This window comes from Schistosoma mansoni, chromosome W (assembly GCF_000237925.1).
Source record: "Schistosoma mansoni strain Puerto Rico chromosome W, complete genome".
NCBI lineage: Eukaryota > Metazoa > Platyhelminthes > Trematoda > Strigeidida > Schistosomatidae > Schistosoma > Schistosoma mansoni.
The window spans coordinates 44,800,572-44,825,666 of NC_031502.1; the positions used below are offsets into that span (position 1 = coordinate 44,800,572).

At 35.2% G+C, this 25,095-nt stretch overlaps 1 protein-coding gene across 1 annotated transcript; it reads right to left on the reverse strand.

The window, feature by feature from the left end:
• On the reverse strand, positions 1–20,962 carry Smp_096640 (serine/threonine kinase; the record flags this gene model as incomplete). Its single annotated transcript, XM_018789846.1, has 9 exons — positions 20,915–20,962; positions 20,442–20,832; positions 19,088–19,245; positions 17,132–17,317; positions 13,524–13,672; positions 7,661–7,993; positions 4,999–5,246; positions 1,260–1,411; positions 1–216 (listed from the first exon to the last, which is right to left on the reverse strand). The coding sequence occupies exons 1-9, from the start codon at positions 20,945–20,947 to the stop codon at positions 1–3; spliced, it is 1,866 nt and encodes a 621-aa protein (XP_018655248.1). The 5' UTR covers positions 20,948–20,962.
• Between the last annotated feature and the right edge of the window lie 4,133 nt (positions 20,963–25,095).

Below are 25,095 nucleotides of genomic sequence, written 5' to 3' on the forward strand. Positions count from 1 at the left end.
TTAAGAGTCGGACGAATTCATGCGTAAGCGATCTAATACACGACGCCTAACATTGGCAGATAATCGTGGATTGCTATCCAATACACGGGTTAGTAATTCCGCTAAAAATTCAGTTGTATACTGAGGTGACGAAGCATCGACTGCCTGAAATGTAGCCGCTAAATTGGAGATTGAATCTGAAGCACCACTAGTGACTTGACTGTAAACATCTTGGAGCTGAAGAAAAAATCACAAAACACTTGAAAGTGATGAAAATAGAATAAGTGTAATATGGTGAGAATACATCACAAAATAAAACAATATTTGAGTGTACAGTCTAACAAACTTTAGATTATTTTGAGATAACCCAATTTTTAACAGTATCGTTTATATAAGTAACCACACAAAAACCTGAAAACAACACAAATAATAATAAATCAACAATTTTTTTATCAAATCAATTAAATCGTTTGTGTTTTATTATTTACAAAACAAAATCAGATCATACATACACTTGATAGGCTTAGACGGCGAATCTTTGTGATGGGAAATCCCCTACTATTACCATAGGTGGTTTGTGAAAATTGATGGATTTTATGCTTATGTCACGAACTAATCTTAGTTAAGAAAATTTTACGAACCAAGAGACACTGGATAGCTGTTTCGTCCTAGTATGAAACATCTCGACAATAAGCATCCAAAAACTCAGTAGGTCGAATAAAAAACTATTAGGTCTCACCATAAGTCCTTAATATTTAGACCACTGACTTGACACGCAACAATCCAGGTGTTTCACTTTGAAAAATTCACCATATTGTTCAACAATCCTCCTTTGTCTTCGACGAGTAACTACCTCACACCCGATGTCGTACTCCATTGGTCAAGGATTTTCACTATAACTACAGGAAAACCTCTCTTAGACACCAGATGTTAGTCTAATTAACATTCAGTCCTAGTTTTTATTTACCACAATTATTGTCCTAGACGTTTGACAACCATCAGAAATTCTATCGATCAAGTGTCGAAAGATTTCATCGATTGAAACTATTAATTACTCTGATAGTTTTTGACTGAGGTAAAATATCAGTGACAGATTAAGTTCCTCTAATGTTATATTTGACCAACAAAGTTGTTCGGCAAATATATGATTCAAACTGGGGGAAACATAGCAACAAAATCAGACGTTACACAAAGTTACCACGAAACAATTTTTTTCATAAAAATGAAAGCCATACGCATAAAAAATGAGTAGAATGTTAGTGCAAAATAATATATCTTACATCCTGAAGCAAAGGTAAAACGTGCTGATGGAAACAAGATGGTTTATTCAGATTTACAACCAATGGTGGTGATTGACTATGTTGAGGTTTGTTATTAGCTGATGTAGAAATATTCTTTGAGTTGACTAATTTTGAGTGTCCAGGGTCACCAACTGTAAGAAAAACGAGAAAAGGGAACGGATAAAAACAAGTGAATGTCTACTTGGAAACAAACTGAAGTTTTCGGAGTGTCTAACTGATATGAATCAAGTCTCATTTCGTGCATCTTTGTTTTTCCTACCACTCAAAACTACTTGATACTTATTAAAGCATACGTTTCTTAAATGTAAGAAGCTGTATGAATGTGCATACAAAGTACATACTTTATAAAATTATACCGAAAGCGATTTTATCTCTCGTCCTACTTTTGTGACAGAGAAACTAAGCGAGGAGGCGGTTGTCTTATATTTGCTTTGGATACCTTAACAACTAACAAAGTTGAAGATAGTATCTTGAATAGTTTACCAGAGTCGATCTGGATATCAATCAATACCCTAAATCATAGTCTACTCCTAGGTTGTATATATAGAGCTCCTGATAGTACTGATAATTTGAATGATCTTATTATCAATGCATTTATACATGCATCTACTCTAAACTTCAGTGCTAAGATTGTCACTGGCGATTTTAATTATCCTGGGATTAACTGGAGTACCGGTAGTTGTCAGTCAGGCAATGATGAATTTTTATCAATCCTTAATCTGTACTGCTGGTCACAGTGGGTTCGTACCCCAACAAGGGGTGATAATACACTTGATCTAATATTTAGTAGAGATATCATTCCCCTATCTGTACAAGTATACAACGAGTTTGAAAGCAGTGATCATAAGATAGTAGCTTGTGCTCTCCCCATCTATCCCTCCTACAACCGACCAATTCAAAGAACCTGCAATTATAGAGACTATAAGCATGCAGACTGGGACCTCTTGCGCTCACTGATCAAACTCTCAGACTGGGATGAATTCTTCTCATGTAATAGTCTGACAGATGCCATCAACATATTCTATTTGATTGTTAACTCTTGTCTAGACTCCTATGCACCAATTAAGACTTACAGGATTAGTAAACCTTACGAATTATATATACCAGCTAAATATCGTAGTAAACTAAGACGCCTAAAGAAACGTTATTTTAAATCTAACGACTTCACGGCAGTCACACAAATAACAATAATTTTTAACCGAATTAAAGAGAAACATAGATTAAAATCCATCAATGAAGAGCTATTAGCACTAAGTACTAACTCAAAAGTGCAAAACCTAATCCACCTTTACAATAAACGTGCTAAATCAACTCAAAAGGTTGATATACCATGCATCCTGTATAATAATAGTTTTATATATGACCCAAAAACTATAGCAGAACTTTTCAGTGGTAATTTTGCAAATGGCAAAGAATCCATAAATGGCTCTGTTTCTAGAGTTATATGCATGACTGGTAACTCAATTAAATCTATCTCCTTCACATGTCTGAAAATTAGTAAGGTTATAAATAACCTCAAGGTTTCAAAAGGTCACGGAGCAGACGGGATTTCATCATTTCTCTACAAATATGGTGGTCCAGATATTCCACTTCTTCTCCTTAAGCTGTTTACTCTCTCTATGGAATCAAGCTCTTATCCTGACCGTTGGAAAACCGCGTACATCATACCACGTTACAAATCCGGAGATAAGACTGACATGAACAACTATCGGCCAATAAATATTACTCCAGTTATCTCTAGGATTATGGAAAAAATTATTAGTGACGAACTATCCAACTATTTATTGACTGAACAATTTATTGATGATTCGCAACATGGATTTCTTAAAAATCGATCTTGTATGACATGTCATTTTGACTTCTTTAATTTAGTCTATTCTCTTCGTAGCCAGGATATCTAGTATTAGTGCTATACGCGCATAAAGGATAAATTAAGACTGGAATCAGTACAGAGACGATTTACACTTCGTACTCTTGAAACTGATAGTGTCTTGACATATAATTCTAGGTGTAGTAAACTAGGGCTTGACCCTTTATGGAAGAGGAGACTCAAACTTAACCTTATCTTCTTTTTCAAAATACTTAACAAACTCTCCTTCACATCCAGCCAGGCGATTCAATATGCTAAAGCTTCACATTACGACATTCGTAACTCCTTGTCTTTAGCCAAACAAACATATTCTAGATCTTCTCTCTATATGAATTACTTTACCTGTAAGTTTTCTAGGCTCTGGAATAATCTACCTCAAACTATCCGTATGTTAAACTCTCTCCCATTGTTTGTTCGCTCAATTAATGTCTATTGCTCCTCTGAAAACGCATTAAATGCTCTAGCGCCTGCAAGTGTATCTTACTCCACAAGTGAGATTATCGGAACTTTAAATGTTTAACCTCTTACTTGCTATCATTGTTTTGTTGTTCCGTGCTCTTTGCTTTTATCTTACTTTCTCTAGTTGTAGATAATTATCAATAACTCGCTCTGGCACTGGAAATAACCTTACATAACAACGTTGATTAATCATCAGGCTATCCACTTAAGAAAAAATGACAAGTTCCCTGGTGTTGCATTGGTTTGCCGTGATATATGCCATATATAAACTACTTATCAATTTGTAAATAAGCAAACATAAAACTTTCTTATATTTCATGTTTGTTCTCTACATTAAATGTTGCTTTTTATATCAATCTGATCATGCCTGTAAACTGGTGTGAATTCTGTAAATATTATTTTCAGAATACATTATTATTATTAATGAATGGCATGCAACACGAGATATACTTACATAACTAGACAACAAATACAAACGGAAGCTTCAAAAAATATACACCTGGTTCAAAGGTAAGTAGATACGAAAATCCTGTACCGGATGAGGATAAGTTAGATAAACAGAGTCAGATATATCGATGTGCGATTTCATATGGCAGTCTAAAGATTCAACTCATCATATTTTGGAATAGTATACAAAGAAATAATCAAGGAAAATGAAGACGATATATAACGAAAAGATCAAGGTGGATAAAGGAATATAAATTAACAGCACAATATTGTTCACGATCCACATGAACATTGAATACAATTGCACCACTGTGATCCTAATTCAAATCACTCCAAGTCTAAAATCATTGATTTTAAGCTACCTATGAAGTTGTTACCACGATATGAATCAAACCAATAATAAGTGACTTTATGAAGTGATGGAATTGTCGTCTCTAAAAATAACCTTACTACAGTCGGCAAAGGTAGTTGGATTAGTCAATAGTTGACACCTCTGATACAATAATGGTTCAGTTACCACATTCGTTGTATTATACGAGAATATAATTGGAGACTTTACCTTGAAGAATGACAGGTAAAAGGAACACTTTATTAGTATAAATAAATAGTAGGTTTCATGACCTCCAACTTCACGGTATGATTCTCCCACGAGATATGATGAGATTGAACAAACAGTAACTACACAGCGAAAAGAAACATCGCAAGGTCTCGTGAATGAGCAGAAGCAGCAGCATTATATTTGTACCATATAAAAAGACATGTACCCATTGTAAGGGATAATTGTGCTTTTAGAAAAATCTCACTACAAAGTACTGTTTCACACTCGTTACTAAAATTAAAATGTTACGAACCAAAAGTTAAGACAACTCAGAAGTATAAGACTTATCGCTATCATTCATTTCACTACTTATAACCTTTAATCTATAAGCAAACACAACTAACCATAAACTTGGCGAGACTGAGGGATATCACTAGCCATAATTCTAGTAACAGGTTGAACATTTTGTGGTCGGATAATCGGAATATTAGTAGGGCCAGAAGATGCGTTAGGACCAGCGGTATTCTGATTTGAATTCATTGCTGAACGTGACATTTGGGCACGAGAATTTTCATCTGCTGTACATAAACCAATTTGTGAAGGCTGAAACCCCGAATGAAGTGGTCCCCCTATTACAGGGTTCGAGGCACGTCTAATTAGATAACAATTTGGAAAATGGACAAAAAAAGGTTGTGTGATAAGTACTTAACGATTATTTTTAAAGCTACTAATTAGTGCCATTTTCGTAAAAAAAAATATAGCATTTCCAATACAGGTCAAAAGAATGCCAAAAGAAGCAATATAATGTTTAACGTTACAAGAGCGCATTGTATCTACGAAACATAACATTCAGAAAAAATAAATAAATAAATAAACATTTTACTTAGTTTAAGCATATTTAGTTGCACAAAGGTATACACTTTCAGTACTTCCACATACATTAGTAATGTAATAAAACGAGATAAAAAGAGTGCAAGAAAACCACAGGATCCTTTAATTAGCTTTCGGGGTAAAAACAATATCATGTTTTCTTTCTTGATTCATCATGATCTTTACTTAATACGAGTTCACTATACAATCCAATGTGATAATCTCTCAAAAAATGTCTTATTTTTAGCATGGTAATTTGCTCAGCATAACATTGATTTTATTTTCAGTATGAGATTTACTTATTACAATATTCTTTGGATTAAACTAGTGTGAACCTTGTTCAGTATGATATGCATTATGTGTCTATGTAATAATTCTGTGCACTTTTCACACTAATTAATTATCAAATGGATATACAAGATAAATAAATGTATTTTTGTGGTTAGGTGAATTGGATTTTGAAAGGTCAATAAGTCTTTGTTTGTATCAAACTTTTGTGTTTTTACTTCCAGTCATGAGGATTGTCGTGGTTCCTAATTTCAAGTACTTACCAATAATACCAGAGACACAACAAATAAATTGGATAGATAAATGAATTGAATATCGAAAATGTGTAATACTAAATAGAAGTCATCATTTGTCCGGTTAAACGATGAGTATAGTGCAACCGGTACTAACTGAAGTTCAGAAAATGTCCAGTATGAACAATGTAACGGAAAATAAACTAGGCAGAAGATGAGCAGGCATTAACATTAATGCACTTAAAAATTATATGATGAAAGCTAAACCAACATAAATAATGCAGTAGGCTTTGGACGATTTGTTTACGAGTCATAGTTACACTTATATAATCAAACACTAGATTATCGATAAGCAGCTCAGATAAGGCTGCTACATTTGAAAATAATCGCCGTAGATGGTAAATCATGAAATGCGTACAGTATAGAACCTGGCATATGTGTACATCGGTTCAAGTTGTCACACCTCACTGGCACAGTGAGATGAAATTTCTACGATCAATTCCATCGGAAGAGATATTAACAGTATTGGTGGCAATAAAAAAGATTACGGGGAAGAAGATATGATTTGAGACGCATGAATTAGAGGAAAAAAATTCATTAAGAAGTAATTTATGAACTTACGTCTAAGAGTGAACGCAACTGTGCAATTGTTCCAAACAGTTCTGAGCCATGTCACACAAAGTTGCTAGCCACTGGTTAAGATAATCGGGCAGACCCCAACCAAATAATCTGGAACCAGTTACATGGATCAGCCCAAAAGTCGGTAACTTCATGCACTGATACCGTGTATTTAGTTTGGTCAACCCTAACTTTCTTTCAACCTACTACTATACCAGACATAATCATGCATCGAAACAGGCTTACACACTATGTAACGAACTGGAAGTCAGTTTTATTGATAAAGAAATACCACTAGCACATTCACCATTTAGTGTGTGGATTTGCAGTTACTAAATTGAATGAGTTACAGAAGCCTGTTTATTTAGTATAGATACTTCTATACAACGTTGAAGTTCAAAGTTACACATCGACAATAACAACGAAAACGATACAGTGCAATAAACCTATTTCAATCAAGAAATCTTCGTACAATCTAAAGAGAACAGGAAACGATGGTTGGCAGGAAAAATGGAACCTAACCATAGAACAATCCATACAAAAGTAACATTAACAGACAAAACATTACTGACGGCGATTTTCTGAATTTATCAGCAGTTACTGTATGGGTATCATTAGAAAAGTGTATACAGTTTACAAGCTGAAGCAATGGGTCAAGCACAGTATGAGACTCTCATTATATAATCATTTCCATGTACAATATTGGAATGAGTATTTAATCTGCAATTTTATTATGGGAAGTGATTGTATGAAAGTCGCGTTTCTATGTTTAAATATGAACGGCCGTGAAGAATCCAAGTTATTTTACACGCTTTTGTTGGAAACGTTTCAATAAATCGTCTATTAAAGCTTTCAATCACCATTCAACTAGTAAATAAAAGACATTTTAAACAATTACAAGTATGAGGATAAACATACGACATTTAGACTCATCTGTTTTACTTTTATTAGGAAATATGTCCGCAATACCCCCAATAAATGTAATGAAAAGTTAGGTAGTAAGAAATGGAAAAACCAACCCATTAGTTACAATGTTTAATTTTTAGCGACTACTTACGATTCATATCCATCAGAGAGACGTCGTTCAGATTCAAGTGCAGGACCACCAGATGTTCTCTTGATCACAGGCTGGACATCTGAACTGGATGGTGACGATGAAGAAGAATGGTGGGCAGAAGAAACATCGGGAGAAGAGTAAGCTGAACTTGTATTATGAGAAACCTGTGCGGACTGTGATGGCATAGCACGAACTGTTTCAAAATTCCACTTGAATGTATCAGATGCTTTTCCCGGTCTCATACCATCAAAATGTTTCTTCTTTTGACCAGGTTTATCAGCACCGCCAGGAGAATTTGAATGAGCATTTACAAGATCTTCCTCGTCCGGAACACTAAGAAAATTCAAATCGCAAAAACCAGTCTTAATTCACGCGGAAGTTAATACAATAACAACAAAGTAAAAAACGAACTCAACTATAATTCATCACTTTTTATGTTTCCATGTATCACGTTATTTGTGTCGAGAAGAATGCTTTAAAAACAACGTTAACTTTACAATTAATGAAGTTAGACCAACTAATGAGCATTTATTATCTCACCGAGTTGAAGTTTATAACGTAGTGAACCAAAATCATGAAGCATCCATGGTCGGATATCGAATATAACACAATTGTAGGTTAGATAATTATTATTATGTTATTATATTACCGTTTTATGTACTAGCTTTCTGTAAATTCTAAATCCTTTATTCCACACTATTTCAGAACTCTTTGATGACAAAATTTAGTTTTTTATCAAACGTTTCACTGATTCGAACTTTTAGCATCTAATAATAATACTTTCATTTGGGACTTCAGCTTAGGCACATATCTAACAAAATAGTGTTCAATCTGGATTCAGTCCTAACAATAGTTTTCATGTCATATACGAGTTTCAAACAAATTTATTTTTTAAAAAAACTGTACTTTTAATGCGCCATTTATCAGCATGTTTCTTCCAATTTTAAAATGTAATTGGATGGGTAAGATCAATGAGCACTTTACTTAATACCTACTTGTGGAATCTGTAAAAGGACAAAAAATGTACACGAAAAAGAGAACAAAAACCTTTTCAAGATTTTAGTGCAACTGGGTCACTGGAAGCCATTCTTAGCCATATTGCTTAAGACCTCTAACCAATAATTTCGGTTATAACATGAAACTTCCAAGATAAGTAGAGATATTAAAGTCGTCAAATACTCCACTCCCTACTAACAGACTAGTATTGAAGTAAAATCATGTATTTAGAGAAAAAGAAACAAATTTTAAACATTCTTAGATTGTCACTTGAAATAACATCCAGGACATAATTTTGTCACAGTCTTCAATAAGTAGGTCTACTCTTTAATAATATTAATAATAGTAATAATAATAACAGTAATGATAATAATAATATTATTATTATAAAACGACAGAAATGAGTAACATCAATACTATGATTTATTTATTTGAACACATAAATATTGGCACAAAGAGGCACCAGATACATATGTGCCACACAAATCTCATTAGATTTGCGTGAGGGCTGTGATACTACACAGGTGCCCAAACTAAAGCAGGACCGATACTATGAAATTTCAAAAGAAATATTATTGATATATCTTGAGACACTTGAGAAAAATGTTAAACAAATAATTTCATATTTAAAAATTTAATGTAACAAACAATCAATTTTTAAAAATAAAACAGTTTAGTCTAGAAAATCATGAACACTTTAACGAAATGTAATTACAAATTAGATAGGAGATTACAATTCTTCATTACGTAAACGTTATGTGGTTTCACAGCATTTCTATTTAATCTTGAGTATAAACAAATAATTACTAAACATTTACTTGGATTTCAATGTTAAATGTTGAAAAATTTTGAAAGATTTATAAATAACAAGTAACTAAATTGTAATAATACAACACAATTATTTGAACAAAAAGATCAAATTACGTAAGTACAAACATATATACTATGAACAAAAAATGTTTATATGCAACATATATGCTAGTCTTTCTTTTCAGTGAATTACACTATGAAAATAGTATAAAGAAAAGAAACAAACAATAAACACAGATCTTGGACAAATCAGTACCAAAAAAGGAATGTGAATGTGCGTATGTGCACAAAAAGACAATCCAATATTATTTTTCATATAGAAAAAAAACCTCTCTTCACGTTTATGTAAGTTGTGTAAGGTATGCAATACTCCATTTGTTTAATTGGCAATTATCGATTTGACCAAAAATTAATAAACTTTACATGTCTAATGCCGGAAACCAAACAACCATATCACTACACAATCTGATACCACACAACACCATGCATAGGGTTTGAAATTCATTAACTGAAGCCTGTTAAGGATCTGAATCATGTAGTCGTCTAAACATAGCTTAAAAACAGCAATTGAATTATTCGATCAAAGAAACTATGACCTTTTACATTTGATTAGATTAACAACTCAACGCAAAGTGAGGGAATGTTCCTAATACGTGATCTCTAAATATTTAAGTGATAATCGAATAATGCAGGACAAATGTTGAGCCATCTAAGAATAAACGCAAATTTTATGAAAAATTTACCGAATCTTTACCTATGGCATTAGGTGGAATGATGAAATGTGCCAACATAAAAGTGCGGAACCTAATTGACAGGGTGATTAAAGAATTTCAGCTGTGTAGGTATATTCAATACGTATTCAATATGAAGTTGATGCCTCATAAAGATATTCGCATTTTGATACATATTTTTATGTGAGAATCCTTTAGTTAACTAGGTTATATATATATAGTTTCTATACTAATAAACTACCGGGCTTCCACAGTATGATGTTTTGTTAAGAAATGATCAATAGATTCAAACTACTCAGTATTTTCAGCTGTTGTTATTACTGAACGAAATACACCTAACCAAATAATTGACAATTTGTTCCATACAGAACTTAGAGTTTGCAGAGAAACTCTTTTAAATACTTAACATTTCACTGGGTCGCAACAACATTGTACCACAATACATTGAGGAAATCATCAAACTGAATCACGAGGCAAGGACTAACTTGGGATCCTAAGAGTAAAATGGAAAGAGAGACCATAGAACAGATTGAGTTAGGAATTAGAGACAGACATCAAAATAATATTAAGAAACAACTGGAAAAGACAGCCCAGGATAGAGTTGGATGGAGAATCCTGATCAGAGGCCTGTGCTCTATAAGGGGTAACAGGGATTAGATAAAAGTAAAGATACTTCTTTACAAAATCTTTGACAGCAGACTTCAGTAAATGCCTGGAACACTAAGTAGAAAAAATTATCCAAGAGACAATCAACTTACAAAATGATATTCCTTATTATAAGATCAAAAATCGATACTGTAATAAAGTATTTCCGAAGTTACATCTACACTATATGCTGTGTTATATCATGTAGGAATGGTGCAAACTCTGATGATAACAATCTGATATCATGGTTTGCAATAAAAGCGGTTGGGATGACTAGCCAAAATCAAAAGAAAACAGACTGAATATTAAATTTGAGATAGCTGTTACAGGCTCAACTGTTTGAAGCTTAAAGAACTAAACGAAATGAGTTATTTCATTTCAAACCCATGTCTACTTGTCTGATAGTTAAATATACTTCGGTAAAATGATTCGCCACAAACTACAGTTTGGACTTTGACTACATTTTTTCCCGTAAATCAACGGATGAATAGTCAGTCATTCACACTAGATCTTACAAACAAAACTAGTATATATTTAGTGAACAGTAATTCCAGTTTTTAATATTTGGAATTTTTGGTGTTGATTTATCGCAAACATGTATTTGGTCAAGTGGTATGTTACTTAGATTTTTGAAAATATTAGGATGATGTTTTCTAAATTTTGGTTCAAGCAAATGTGGTGTTGAACTCATCTTAAATACAGTATATCCGAAGTCATGACTATCTTCCAAGAATAAAAAATAATAATAATAGTTCCGGAAGCGCTACCAGAGTGGAGCTTCATAAAAATCGAGGAGTGACAATAAATTTGTTATCTATCTAACAGTCTGATATTCAAGCCTACCCATAAAAACAAAAGTGCCGTGTAAATGGGTACTTACACCGACTGGACGCATTTGTTGGATGATAAAATTGTACACACCACAATCATCATGAGTAAACATTGTGAGACATAAACAGTCAACTCTTAGTCACTGCAATATGGAATTATATCAGCCAAATATATTTTAATGTTTGCAGGTGGATAACACAAATTTTCCTTAGGTTAACAGGTAGACTATAAATCAACCAGATATCTTCAATTCGCTTTCATGTTTCACATGCCGAGCTTTAAAGAGAAATTAGCGCTTCCATAACACGAAGGACATAATCAACTTTCATAATAAGAATGACCATAACTATTGACAACTCACTCACTAAGTATGACATTTTCACTCAATACTCATTCCATTTTAAAAATAGGGGAAGTGAAGCAGGCCTAAAGATTAACAACAGTCAATTACTTTTTCACACTTAGAAGTAATTGAGGAACGAAATCTTTCTTGGCTTCGTTTATATTACAAGTTTTTAAAGTTGTTTCGTCATCATATGACTTTCCTCTTCTACAAAATACCATTTCCTTTATAATGAAGAATTCCTGAGTGTTTTGTTGTGATGAAACCTATAAATAGATAGTCAGTAGTGTTATATATTTCCTTCTATGTTTTTTATCAACTGGTTTTCCCCTTAACATGAAACGGAAACTAAACTACAATACTTTAATAGGCATACTGACGATAATTTAACTCTAAACTTATCTTACTTGAAAGAAACAAAGTAGTTTAGATTTGTACTTTTACGTCCCTCGTAGAAAAACAGTGAACTCATAACAATAAAGCCGCTTTATCACACTTCAAAAGCTTTTGTCCTACATCCCTGATCATATCAGGTAGAATACGAAATGAAAATATATTGATTTATTGATATACTGAAGGTTATTGGTTAGAAAACAGATTTTCAACAATAAAACTACTAATGTTGAATGTTGGGTTTATAAACTGTCCAATTAACATTGATATGGTCATACAGATTACACCTACAGATAGGAAGAGCTTGTTTCTTAAAACTTAATTAGTGCTTTTCTCTTTTGCAGTCGAAATTAAAACTGTCCTTAAAAGTCGTTCTTTTGGTTTTCCAACAGTCAATGACTACTTAGGCTTAATAACACGTAAGATGAATTATGAAGGCCGTAGTTTACAATTCCATTACGTGATACATATGACTTCCAAGAGCTAAAGAATTCAAAACGTCTAAGAGGGCATCAGCATTTTCGCAGTAAAACTTTATAACGACCTAACGTTGTTTACGATTGCATGGAACCAAGAATTAAGATGTTTGAGTGGTGGTCTACGGATGAAATATAATTTTAAAAAAATCAGAATTTGAAAACCATTTACACATCAACTTGAGTATATGCAACGACTAACATTAAACAATGGATTATGTTAACTGAAAGGCCAGGACAATAGGAAGATATGATATGTTGAAGCAAATATTGGTGAGAAAACATTTACCAATTGTTAAGTAATTGACAAAACTAAGAAACTTAAACTTATTACCCGGATTTTTTGGCTGAATTATTGACCCAATGTCATAGCGTTAGGGATAATTATAATAGGCAAGTGACGGTAGTGAAATGGAGTGAGATCTGCAAGTTTAACAGAGTGATTAGGTGTTGTGTCTAAACCAGTGATTAGCAGCTACACAACAAGATAGGATCTAAATTATCATATGTATATTTAAAATCTAGGAGATTTTCAGTCAGTCAGTGCATACCTCATACCATTATTTAGAAAATCTCCCAATTCTGTATGATAAAATATGTTGTACACGAAAACAGCAGTTAAATATGTTTGAACTTACAGTCCATCGTCGTCAGATTCACCATCTGCATCATCATCTCCACCTTCATCACGCCATTTTCGATAGCGCTCAATTAGCTCTTGTAGAAAAGCTGTTTTACGAGCCTTTTTAATAAAACTGTGACGTAGCAATTCATGTGCGGTTGGTCTCTGGAAAAAGATGAATTTGACAGACATAAAAGCAATTAATGTACAGAGAATATGGGACGGACTAAATTATTTACAGTAATGCATGAATAAGTTGTTTAAGTAACCCTAGATAGATTACAATGAAAAAATATCTGAAAAAGAAATCATACAAATACATAACCTGAAAAATTTGTTTGATATAAGTCGTTCTACAGTAAGTATGCAAAATAAGAGATGATAGTCACAATAGTATCAATGAATAAAAGTATTTACGGCAGTTTATTTATTTATCTATTTAAACACATAAATATTGGTGCAAGGGGGCACCAGATATATATGCGCCACACAAAAGAATGAAAATGGGAAGAGAGAGGGGTAAGATGCATATAAAAAAAGAAATGGTGAGGGGAACTGAAATATACAACCAGAAGAACTCTCTCAGTTAAAGAGGTTATAAGCACTCTTTATGCATAAAGTAAAAGAGGTTACAGCAGGATCGCCATTGGCTTCTATTCTGAGCCATATCTGATAACGTCTCTAGCCACTATTTAGCACCATCTCTCGTACCCCAGCCAGGGAGTCGTGAAGGACCAATAGAAGCCAGTCCTTTAAAGCTTTCTTTCATACCACGACACCATGTCATACTGACCACCTCTCCGCTTTTTCCAACCAGTCCCAGCGTCGGCAAATAATGCACGACGTGGAATTCTCTGGGACGATATTCGTAGAACATGTCCAAGCGAATGTCCGGCGCTTTAACCAGGTTGGTGAACACGGCGCGTCCACCTAGGGGAGTTGGAAAACCCTGATTCCAAACCAATGGTGCACATGGGCTCCAGCATCCTGAAGGAACAAACGGCGTACGAATCAATTGTTGGTCACCGGCTATCATGGGATTGCATCTCCTCACGATGCTCCATTGCCTTGTGGGTTAGACCTTTAGGTCAAAGAATCCGGGTGAGGCCCCTCAAGAAAGCCACCTGCTTCAGTTTTGGCACCCGGGCAGTATCACAGCCCTCGCGCAAACATATGAAATAACGTTTTCTGCTCACGATGCTTTTCTCGCTCCCACTAAAAGTCAGACAATGTACATTATTATTATTATCATTATTATTATTATTATCATTATTATTATTATTTACCACGCTTACTCCCTTTTATTCTTAATTTTGTATATCCTTACTTTCCAACTTATGCAGCAGCTGGCTTATGGTCGAAACTCTGTTCCATCTAAACGATCTCCAGTCACTGTCTGGTCGAACGTGAACGCTTCTACTGAATACGAATTTACGGCAAAGCAAATTAGGAAATAAAGAACAGTACAAAAACAAGCGACCGTTAATAAGGTACACAGCAACCTGATCACTTAGTAGCTCATAATCATTACAATGCGGTCTCGCTAAAATACCTCTTCTAGCATATATCATCTCATTGGATATTTCGAATAACTGATGTCACTTTCACCTATATGGTTGGTCGCTTGTTTCACAACTTGTGGTATCACTTCACATCACTGACATTGTTACTCCAGTCTACGTCCTTAACTTCTAATCAGTATATCATAATTCTAAATTGTGAAGATCCAATGAAATTTGAACGATTGTTTAGCATTGTATATATATATATATATATATATATATATATACCTGGCTAATGGGTTACAAAATTCTTTTTACTGTTTACTGAAACCAGTAAAATCATAAGTCGGTAGAGATAAACAGGTTACATAACCTTGTGTGATGAAAAGCAAGTGAATAGTGAGTATTACATCAGCAGAAAGTTTTAAAAAAAACTGTAATTGCATAGCATTAATAAACAGAAAATTAACAGATAATCAAAACAGAACTAGAACTTTACTAGCTTCTAGAAATAGTGACTATCGTACCACAAATAGATTTATATACGAAGAAAAGATCGAGAAAATTTAGATTATTTATTTAGTTATGTAGAGGCACATATGTTTTGAAAAAATTGAAGACTACTAGCGTGGAGTTGTGGATAAACAACCTAGACAGTGGATGGAATATGAATACAAAAAAGTAGCAAAATTATTAAAATGAATCTATGAACATAATGTAGGTATGACTACTTCCTTCCATGTGTTATGTGATACATACAGAATACGTGTACGCTATAAGTAATATAACCAAATGGTTTACGGACTATATACAAAACAACTAAAAGGAAATGAATACCACCAGATAGATAACATTTTACATAATGGTGTTAAATAATAATTTTAACATCAGTTGGTGAGCTAACAAAGTATCATTATATTGATAAATGATCAATATCATTGTGAAAATCAATTCAACATGAAGAACGAAATTGCGTATAAGTCATTCATAGCACAAGTCAAACTGTTCAGTGTAGTCATCTGACTTAAGTGAACCCTAAAGCATTTTGAATACTTGACAATTTATCAACCAAAAGATAAATATATACGTATTTGTCCAAAAAATTGAAGGTTTACTTTAAAATATTGATTTACACTTCAAGCCAATCGCACATATATGACCAGACGCTGAGTCGTAAAACCATAGTGCAATCAAAACATGTAAAATGATCACCCTAATAATTAGAATCGAAATCACTATTATCTTTGCCCAATAGTAGAAAATTACTTAAATCTGGCAATAATTGATTGTAAACACAATAAGAGATATTTTGTACGATTGCATGGATTAGATTACCATACCATAATATGAGCAAACAAGAAGCAACCGTTAGGTGGTTTTATGTTACCACCTATCCATAAAGAGAGTACTAAGTTGTAGTGATCCTGTTTATTACATTTAACAGCATTAGAAAGGAACCATACAAGACGTAACTCAATAGACAAATACAGTGTACATGCATTAGGTTTAACGCCACAGAAAAAATAATTAAAACAAAAATTAATGAACACGAAAAACATCCATTAAATAACACGAGAACAAAATGGGTAGACTAAACTGTAATGGTACATTAATTTGAACGAGTGATGCTAATCGTCTCAAGAACCCACAAAAAAATTCTGTAAACAGTTCTGGGATTGTTTAGCTTTCTATTGAGGTAAGCAGATATTAAAAATAGGCGGAATTTACACAAACAATTATCAATGGATGGTTGTTCAATGCTAGAATGATTATAAAAAGTAAAGAACAATTTGAAACTCAGCTAATTTACTCAATCGCAGTTCATTCAAAATGAGAATCTAGTCCATTCAAAAGGATTAAATTTGAAAACCTATATAGTCTACTCATTTTCAGTATGGATTACAAGAATTACCGGAGTCCCAAAATGAGATCTGTTTGAAAATGACGTGAATGTATTACGGCACGAAAACCAAGGAAACAAAAGAACGAATTTGTACTACATTCAGAAAACTGATATGATGAGAAATAATACTTGGGAATTTCACAATAACCAGAAAGATATCAATATCGAATAAAAATAATTACTTTAATAACATAACCGGATAAATAACTAAAGACTTACATTTTCTGGAACTTTAGTCAAGCAGCAGTCTACAAAATCTTTGAATACCTTACTGAAATCGCCAGTCAACTGAGGAGAAGGGTTCTTTGGAATAAGCATGAGAACACGTATTGGATGTAGGTCAGCATTAGGTGGTTCTCCTTTAGCTAATTCAATGGCTGTAATTCCTGTAGACCATATATCTACCTAGAAAATCCAAAGGACAATTTACAGTTGGTTATTAAACAAAATGTCGAGACCAATAAATAACCCGGTAATTTGCAAGTCAGAAATTTATTAAGCAGAAAATACAGAAAAGAAATGACGACGATTATTTCAACAGTGACTCTTTGAAGGATCCAAAATAGACCAAATGAGTAGCGAGTGTTAAAAGCTGTGTGATATTAGTTCATTCTTATCATTGATGATTCCTTTGCTGACGGAAAACTACAAGCTACTCAGACAAAAAAATAAAAACTACAGTACAAGATCGTGGTTTAAGGGGATTTGGATCAAACTGCCCCACTCCGGTAAACAAATAAAAATACAATCAAATATCGGCAAATACACCAGCGTCAAAGGAACGCAATATAAGTGGTAATGATCCCTTCATTCAAAACCGTATGTTCAAACCGTAGGTTCAATAAAAAAATCCTCAAAACAACGTAGTTGGCAAAAACATAAGCAATGAAGTTGGAAAACTGCATACATATACTAATTCCTCCGTGATTACTATGAAGGCATTCTTACCCTTTGTAATAATCTAGTAATAGAGAGACGGCTTTTTGGTGAGATTGCGTCTGACTTTCAATACCTACCCTATACCTTACTCAATCTTACTGAACATTGAACACTACAAAGTCCCCAAATGCCCTGGTACGGCTGAGAGTGGGGAAAAACCGCTCTCCCTCTCGAAATGCTCTCACATGGACACGCGTATATAGCCTCTGCCAGGGAAGTCCTACTCACTGCCTTCTCGTGGCATCACTGTTGTCTACGACATTGAGAGGACGAAAAGCGAATTTCCGGCACTTTAACCAGGTTGGTGAACACGGCGCGTCCACCTAGGGGAGTTGGAAAACCCCGATTCCAAACCAATGGTGCACATGGGCTCCAGCATCCTGAGGGAGCAAATGGCGTACGAACCAATTGTTAGTCACCGGCTACCATGGGACTGCATCTCCTCACGATGCTTCGCTGCTTTGTGGGTTGAACCTTTTGGTCTAATTTATTTAAACGCATAAATATTGGTACAAAGAAGCACCAGATACATATGCGCCTCACAAATCTCATTCGATTTGTGTGAGGGCTGTGATACTGCCCAGGTGCCCAAACTGCAGCAAGTGGTTTTCTTAGGGGGCCACACCCGGAGCCTTCGACCTAAAGGTCTAACCCACAAAGCAGCGAAGCATCGTGAGGAGATGCAGTCCCATGGTAGCCGGTGACTAACAATTGGTTCGTACGCCATTTGCTCCCTCGGGATGCTGGAGCCCATGTGCACCATTGGTTTGGAATCAGGGTTTTCCAACTCCCCTAGGTGGACGCGCCGTGTTCACCAACCTGGTTAAAGTGCCGGAAATTCGCTATTCGTCCTCTCAATGTCGTAGACAACAACCATGCCAAGAGAAGGCAGTGAGTAGGACTTCCGTGGCAGAGGCTATATACGCGTGTCCATGTGAGAGCATTTCGAGAGGGAGAGCGGTTTTTCCGCACTCTCAGCCGTATCAGGGTATTTGGGGGCGCTTACAAAGGTACAAAGTATTGAATACGATTTGAGTAGTTATATTTTTATATATCATAAGAAAGAAAATTAAATTTGAGAAGTTTGGAACAATAAAATATGAACCCTTTACTTTTCAGTCAGTTAGGAATTTCTGAGTGCGAATCGACTCCTTTGCTTTAAGAAAAGCCTTTACAGATGAATATTTTGGTGTTAAATACTGGATCAAACATTAGACAGTCCTGAGAACAACTGACCTTAAAATCGTACGCATATCGCTGAATTAATTCTGGAGCCATCCAGAATGGGGTCCCCACAAAGGTGCCACGCTTAGTTATAGTTGAACTCAACTGACCAGCGACGCCGAAGTCGGCCAACTTTACATCACCACTGTAGGAAAGCAGGACATTAGCAGCTATCAAAAGGCGAATGATATACCAATTAATTAATTAATTCCAGTGAAAATAGAAAGCAAACTTGGAAAAGTAAAGCTAAATACATAAATATGTCAACAACATGAAAGATATGTAGTGGTAATATCAACCAAGCCGTAAAACAGCACTAATGACCTGCTCAGTTAAAAACAGGAACAGAATAAACAAGCAAACAGGAATATTTAAATTGATAGTTGGTCACTTGAGTCTACTATCGAATTGGGAAAAGTCATTACTACCCATGAATGAGTAGACATATATAGGCTATCTATAATCAAAAGTACACCAGTAATAAAAGTCGAACTAGCCGAGATAGCCTATGATATGTGGAGTGCAAAAACAGATATTCTTGTCTTTTTTTTTAATTAGTTGAGCCTATGAGCGAAAAACACATGTTAACCTGCAATACTTAATGTTACTTGATGTTCACGTAATATTTAACGGGAAGAAGTCACAACACCTATTATGACGAGGATTTCTAGTTAATCACTGGTTTGGCTGCATACTTTACGTTCACCGTCTAGCCTCTATTAGAGGATTATAAATGAGATCATAATTTATGGACGACCTTTGAGCAACGCTAGACTGACCGGGAGTGTCCACCTAATAACTGGGACCAAGTGGGGGTTATAAACCAGTGCGAGAAATAAGAATTGTGATTTACAGTTGGTGGTTAGGGTTAGGAATCAGATTTAGGGTTTTCGCCACGAACTGACACTAGCTATAATACCAAAACTTTATCTAGCTAAATAAATGAGTGGATTTCGCGCCAAAATCCGAGACCTGTTATCTTATACCTGATTGGTTCGTCCATAAATTATAGTCTCCCTTTATAAACCCGGAAGCATCGACGAGACTTATTATTAGAATATGTAGAGTCATATTTTCCTACAAATATTCTACAAACCACTCTACATACCTACATTGACCTTCTAAATGATGATAGACTAAAAATGAGGTCTGTTTTCGACTTTTACAAATAGAAAACACTCATTAGCTGTGAAAACTTTTGAAAATTCACCAACACAAATAATAACAGATAAGGAACTATCAGAACTCTACGAGATTGAATACCAACGGCTTATCCACAAATATAAGGATGAACCGTCATAAGAAATCTTTAGAACAAATGAATTTATCAAAACAATTCAAGACTGAAATGTTACGAATAACAAACCTTTTATATCCCTGTGAATTTTACTTTGACTATGTAGGTAATCTAGCCCCTTTAATATCTCTCTCAAAATAGTAGATATATGAACCTCCGGTATAGGTCCAGGCTTCATTAAATCAAGTGCAGATCCACCACCTAAGTATTCCATGACGATCCATAATGTAGTGTCTTTCAAATAAGAACCATGGTACTTCGTGATATACGGGCTGTTGCACTGAGAAAGAACTTTTATCTCTTGCTGGATATCTTCAATCTCATCCTCAGCTGCTTCCAAATCAATAAGCTTGATAGCTACAACTTCTCTTGTCTTTCTATCAACACCCTTATAAACTTCCCCGAAAGAGCCTCTTCCGATCCGTTCAAGAATGTCATAAATGGTCTCTGGGTTTACATTCTATACGGCAAAAAACGAAAAGTGTGAAGGTTGAATATCACAAACATGACTGTAATAATAGACTAATGAACAAAACACTCACAACTTTTAACTGTGTTCCTCTTGGATCAGGCATAATGTGAAAGGAAACTAGAACCTGCCGCTTTACCTAGGTCGCTTAAAACGAAGAAACCTATTACGGTCTCTGAAAAAAAATTTAAAAGAAAACCACTAAACGTTCAGCCCTTATATAAAAATCAATTTTAAAAGTGGTTGTATCTCATCACACTAAAATGTTTACATGTCAACAAAAACAAGAAAGTTTATTTATTTAAAACCTTGACTGTCTGGGTGAAAATCGCAGAATGTTTACTCCTTGTCTCGGTCTTCAGTTAAAGGTCTGAGCTGTAGACAATTAAAATTCTTGCTTTGATGGCTGAACTATCTGAAATGGTGATTGAAGAGTCAAGCTTAGAACAGTCTCTCCGAGTACCGACGAAACTTAAGGAAATCTCAACTCTTCTTTTTAAAGAATCAGAAGGAGAAGTTTTCTCCCTAACAAAAAAATGAACGATCTTCTAAAAACGAACACTGGTAATATGACACTTTATTATCATATTCCATTTTTATCCTTCTGTATCATACTGGCTAGAGCTTTAGTTGACTTATGCAAAACGAGTAGAGTTTACTTCTTAATAAATTTGACTTTTTGTCTGCTCGTTCTTGTCCTAACTCAGATAGGAGGATACCCCTCTCTAGGTGGAAGGATAGAGTGATTTATGATTTCGACATGAAACCTTGAGTAATCACTTGAAACGGTCTCGAATAGTTTGGAAATTAAACTGTTCAAGATTCTGTGGAGAAACCTAATAGCAGAGCACACAGTACTGACACTTAGATTTTCATGAAGACTGATACCCATACATTTGTCTATGGAGAAAAGTGTGGTAAAGTAATGGACCAAAATGAACAAAGATGACATTTAACTACCATCCATCATTAGCATACTACACTAATTGGTTTCAAGTTTAAGCGTAATTTAAGCAGCGTTATCATTTATTCTCTTCTAAGTCCACGTCTGAATGTAACATAATACCTTTGTATTTGGTACTACGTCACAAATAAGAATGTATACTCCGGCATTCACTAGAAAATGTGTACTTTATGCAATAGAAACGTCTATTTTCAGCTACATCACCATAGTCTTGAATTCATGCAAGCGACCCCGACGCCGTTTTGCTGTTATCTCTGGCATGCAGCGTTACAAATGCAAACGTTGGTTCCACGAAGCATGCACATATCTGACAGTAGTTGCTTACAACATACTTGTTAAGTCGGATCGTAGGTAAATGTGTGGGGCGTGCGAAATGAATGCTGAGGTTTTGCTGAGCAACATCATTCTCTTGACAGGCCTGCGGCAAAAGTTGTCAACAAACCTGGGAAAAGGTAGTCCCAAAACGGATGGCCAAACAAACACGCTCAGTGAAGGGAAGAAAACGGACCTCAACAACGCTAGTGTAGACGGAACATGTAGTGACACCAGTGAGGACATGCTGAAGCTCAAAGACATCATAACACCGACGGTACTAGGCACCCTCAGCAAAGTTGGATCTCCCAGCACAGGATCGCCGAATGCAACCGTGGTCCCCCGAAACTGTGTGTGACTGGACCCACGTCAACAAAGTTGAGAAGGACCGGGTGTCACTGTCTAAGAGTCAGATCATGTATTGAAATGAACAAGTGATGCTCTGGAAAAAGTTAGATAGATTCCCAAACTGAAGCCGTTGACGGTCACACGGCTCACTCAGGGAAAGAACTTCAGACATCAAAATCACCCAAAAGTGCTTCGTGCAACGCTTACCAACGCTGCCGACGTAGAGGACGTGTTACAGGTAAGTCACTTACTGAAATCATATGAGAATGTAAGAATATTGACTGACATACCGTCTTCTGAGAGCACTGTCATGCGGAATATCCCTAAGGAACCTCCCGAGAATCTTTTTTGCGGAAGAAATATTGTCGTACAAGGTGTGCCAGAAAATAAGAACACTGCCCACACAAACTCTGATATTTGGAAGTGGAAATTCACCAAGCAGGCTCAACATGCAGTGAAACTAGCCAAGAAGGACGGGGATTCTAGACACCAACTGATGAAGATTACCTTCACATCTCATATGGCAGCTTCAACTCTGGAAGCATTTCGTGCCAACAGACGCCGGTTGACAACTGGAACCCACATGCATCCAGATAGGCCGCATGACGCCAGGATCAAGCACAAAGGCAAGTTGGAGCTGATCATTCTCGATCATAAGAAAACGTGGAAAGGACAGGGACTACCAGCTCGAAAAACCTTGTATAGGTGGGCTACCTGTCCATTCACCTAAGGCTCATGCAGATAAACAGAACGGGGGAAGCTCATGCATTCCAAATTGAAAGCATAAACTGCTTATACAGGAACGCTACGAGTTTATCAAATGAATTGGATGAACCACGTGAACTCAGTAATGCTAATAATGCTCATATGATAGGAATATCCCAAACTTGGATATCTTCTCAGTTTACGGACCAGGAGCTAACAATACCCGGGATGTCTTTGTTACGCAATGACAGAAAAACAGGAATTGGGGGTGGAGTAGCTTTATGCTTATGGTCATGCCTGGAGGCACGTCAGGTGCACAACCAAGAGTTTATCAATCTTGATGAATCCGTATGGTGCTCAGTAAGATTGTCTACCACCTCGAGATGTCTAGTTGGGGTCATCTATAGGAGGCCCATTTCTGACATGGAGTACGACAGTCGTATGGTGGAAGGATTTTCCCTCTCTACTCGTCTCGGATTCACTCATATCCTGATTCTAAGGGACTTCAGTCTTCCTAAAGTCAGTTTCGCGGAAAATACATACATTGGAGGTGAAAACTCAACTGAAGCTCAGTTCTTCAACCTCATTGAAGATCTGGGACTACTCGAAAATGTGAAGTCGGCAACTCGTTAGAGAAACAGTCAGATGTCGCTTCGCCCTGACTGGGCATTTACAATTCAAGACTTCCTAATCGATAAACCATTAATCTTGGCTATCTTGGGTCAAAGTTATCGTAATATCATAGCCCTCAGTTTTATCACCAAAACTGATTTAAGATATCCCACCAACAACAGGCGCTGGAATTTCGACAGGTTGGATGTTACAGCTTTACATGACAATCTACAGCAGATGGACTGGGAAGTACATCTTCAACATATGGTGGATGCTCACTGGGACTTCCGACTGCACACGATCCTATGTGCTACAAAGCAGTCTGTTCCTCAAATGGTCTCCAAAATATAGAAGCAACCTACGGTCATAAATCTACATGTATTTATCCGAGTACACCAAAGGTTTATTATTATTGTTACTATCACTATTTTTTTTCTGCCTTTCATTATTTATTTATTTTATTTTTTCAATTATTCGTTTATCTCAAAAGTCTATATCCATTACACTATTATTATCATGGTTGGACCCTTTCACTAGATGTTCATTCCTTTTCTCTCTCTTTTTTTCCTTCTAAATAAATATTATTCTTAAGATCACGAAGTTTTTGATTAAGACAATAACTTGTGTTACGTTTAAATCAATTCAGACTCGTTTGATCTTCACTATGCATATAAGACTGATACATATCGATTATCTTTTGCACTTAATTGAGAGTTTCCTAGCATCACTCCAAACTATGACTGCACAAACATTTATTCTAACACCATATCTTACCGCAATTATAAGTTATTTATTCATTAATTTGTTTTTTTATTTTTGTTACTCATTTTGTGATATATACATAACTGTTTATCCTTATTCTGTGTTAAGCTACTTAAGTAATCCGCGTCTCCTTTATTTCTATTTCCTTAGTTTCTTCCTTTCCTTCTTCAAAATCCATTCAAAATTCTCGCTAATTACACAGAACCTGATTTATTATTACTATTCCATTATTAATATTTTATTTTCCATTTCTTTCCTTTCTCAAACATGGCAAATGTAATGCTAACATTATCGAAACTTGTGTATTATTGCACATTTGAAGAAACCCGAAATTGTTTCTTCACAACACTTATTTACTCATAAGATGTTTGTGAATAATAATATTAATAATACTAACGCTTGCGTGCCTCATAATTTTTCCAGGTGATCTGTTATTTTAATGACACTTGGTAGCATTTGTTAATCCCTTTCATCTAGAGTAATAACATGTTTTATCGCAAAGATGTTGCTTCAAACAACCTTCAGTCAACAGACCATTACACGCAAGTGTA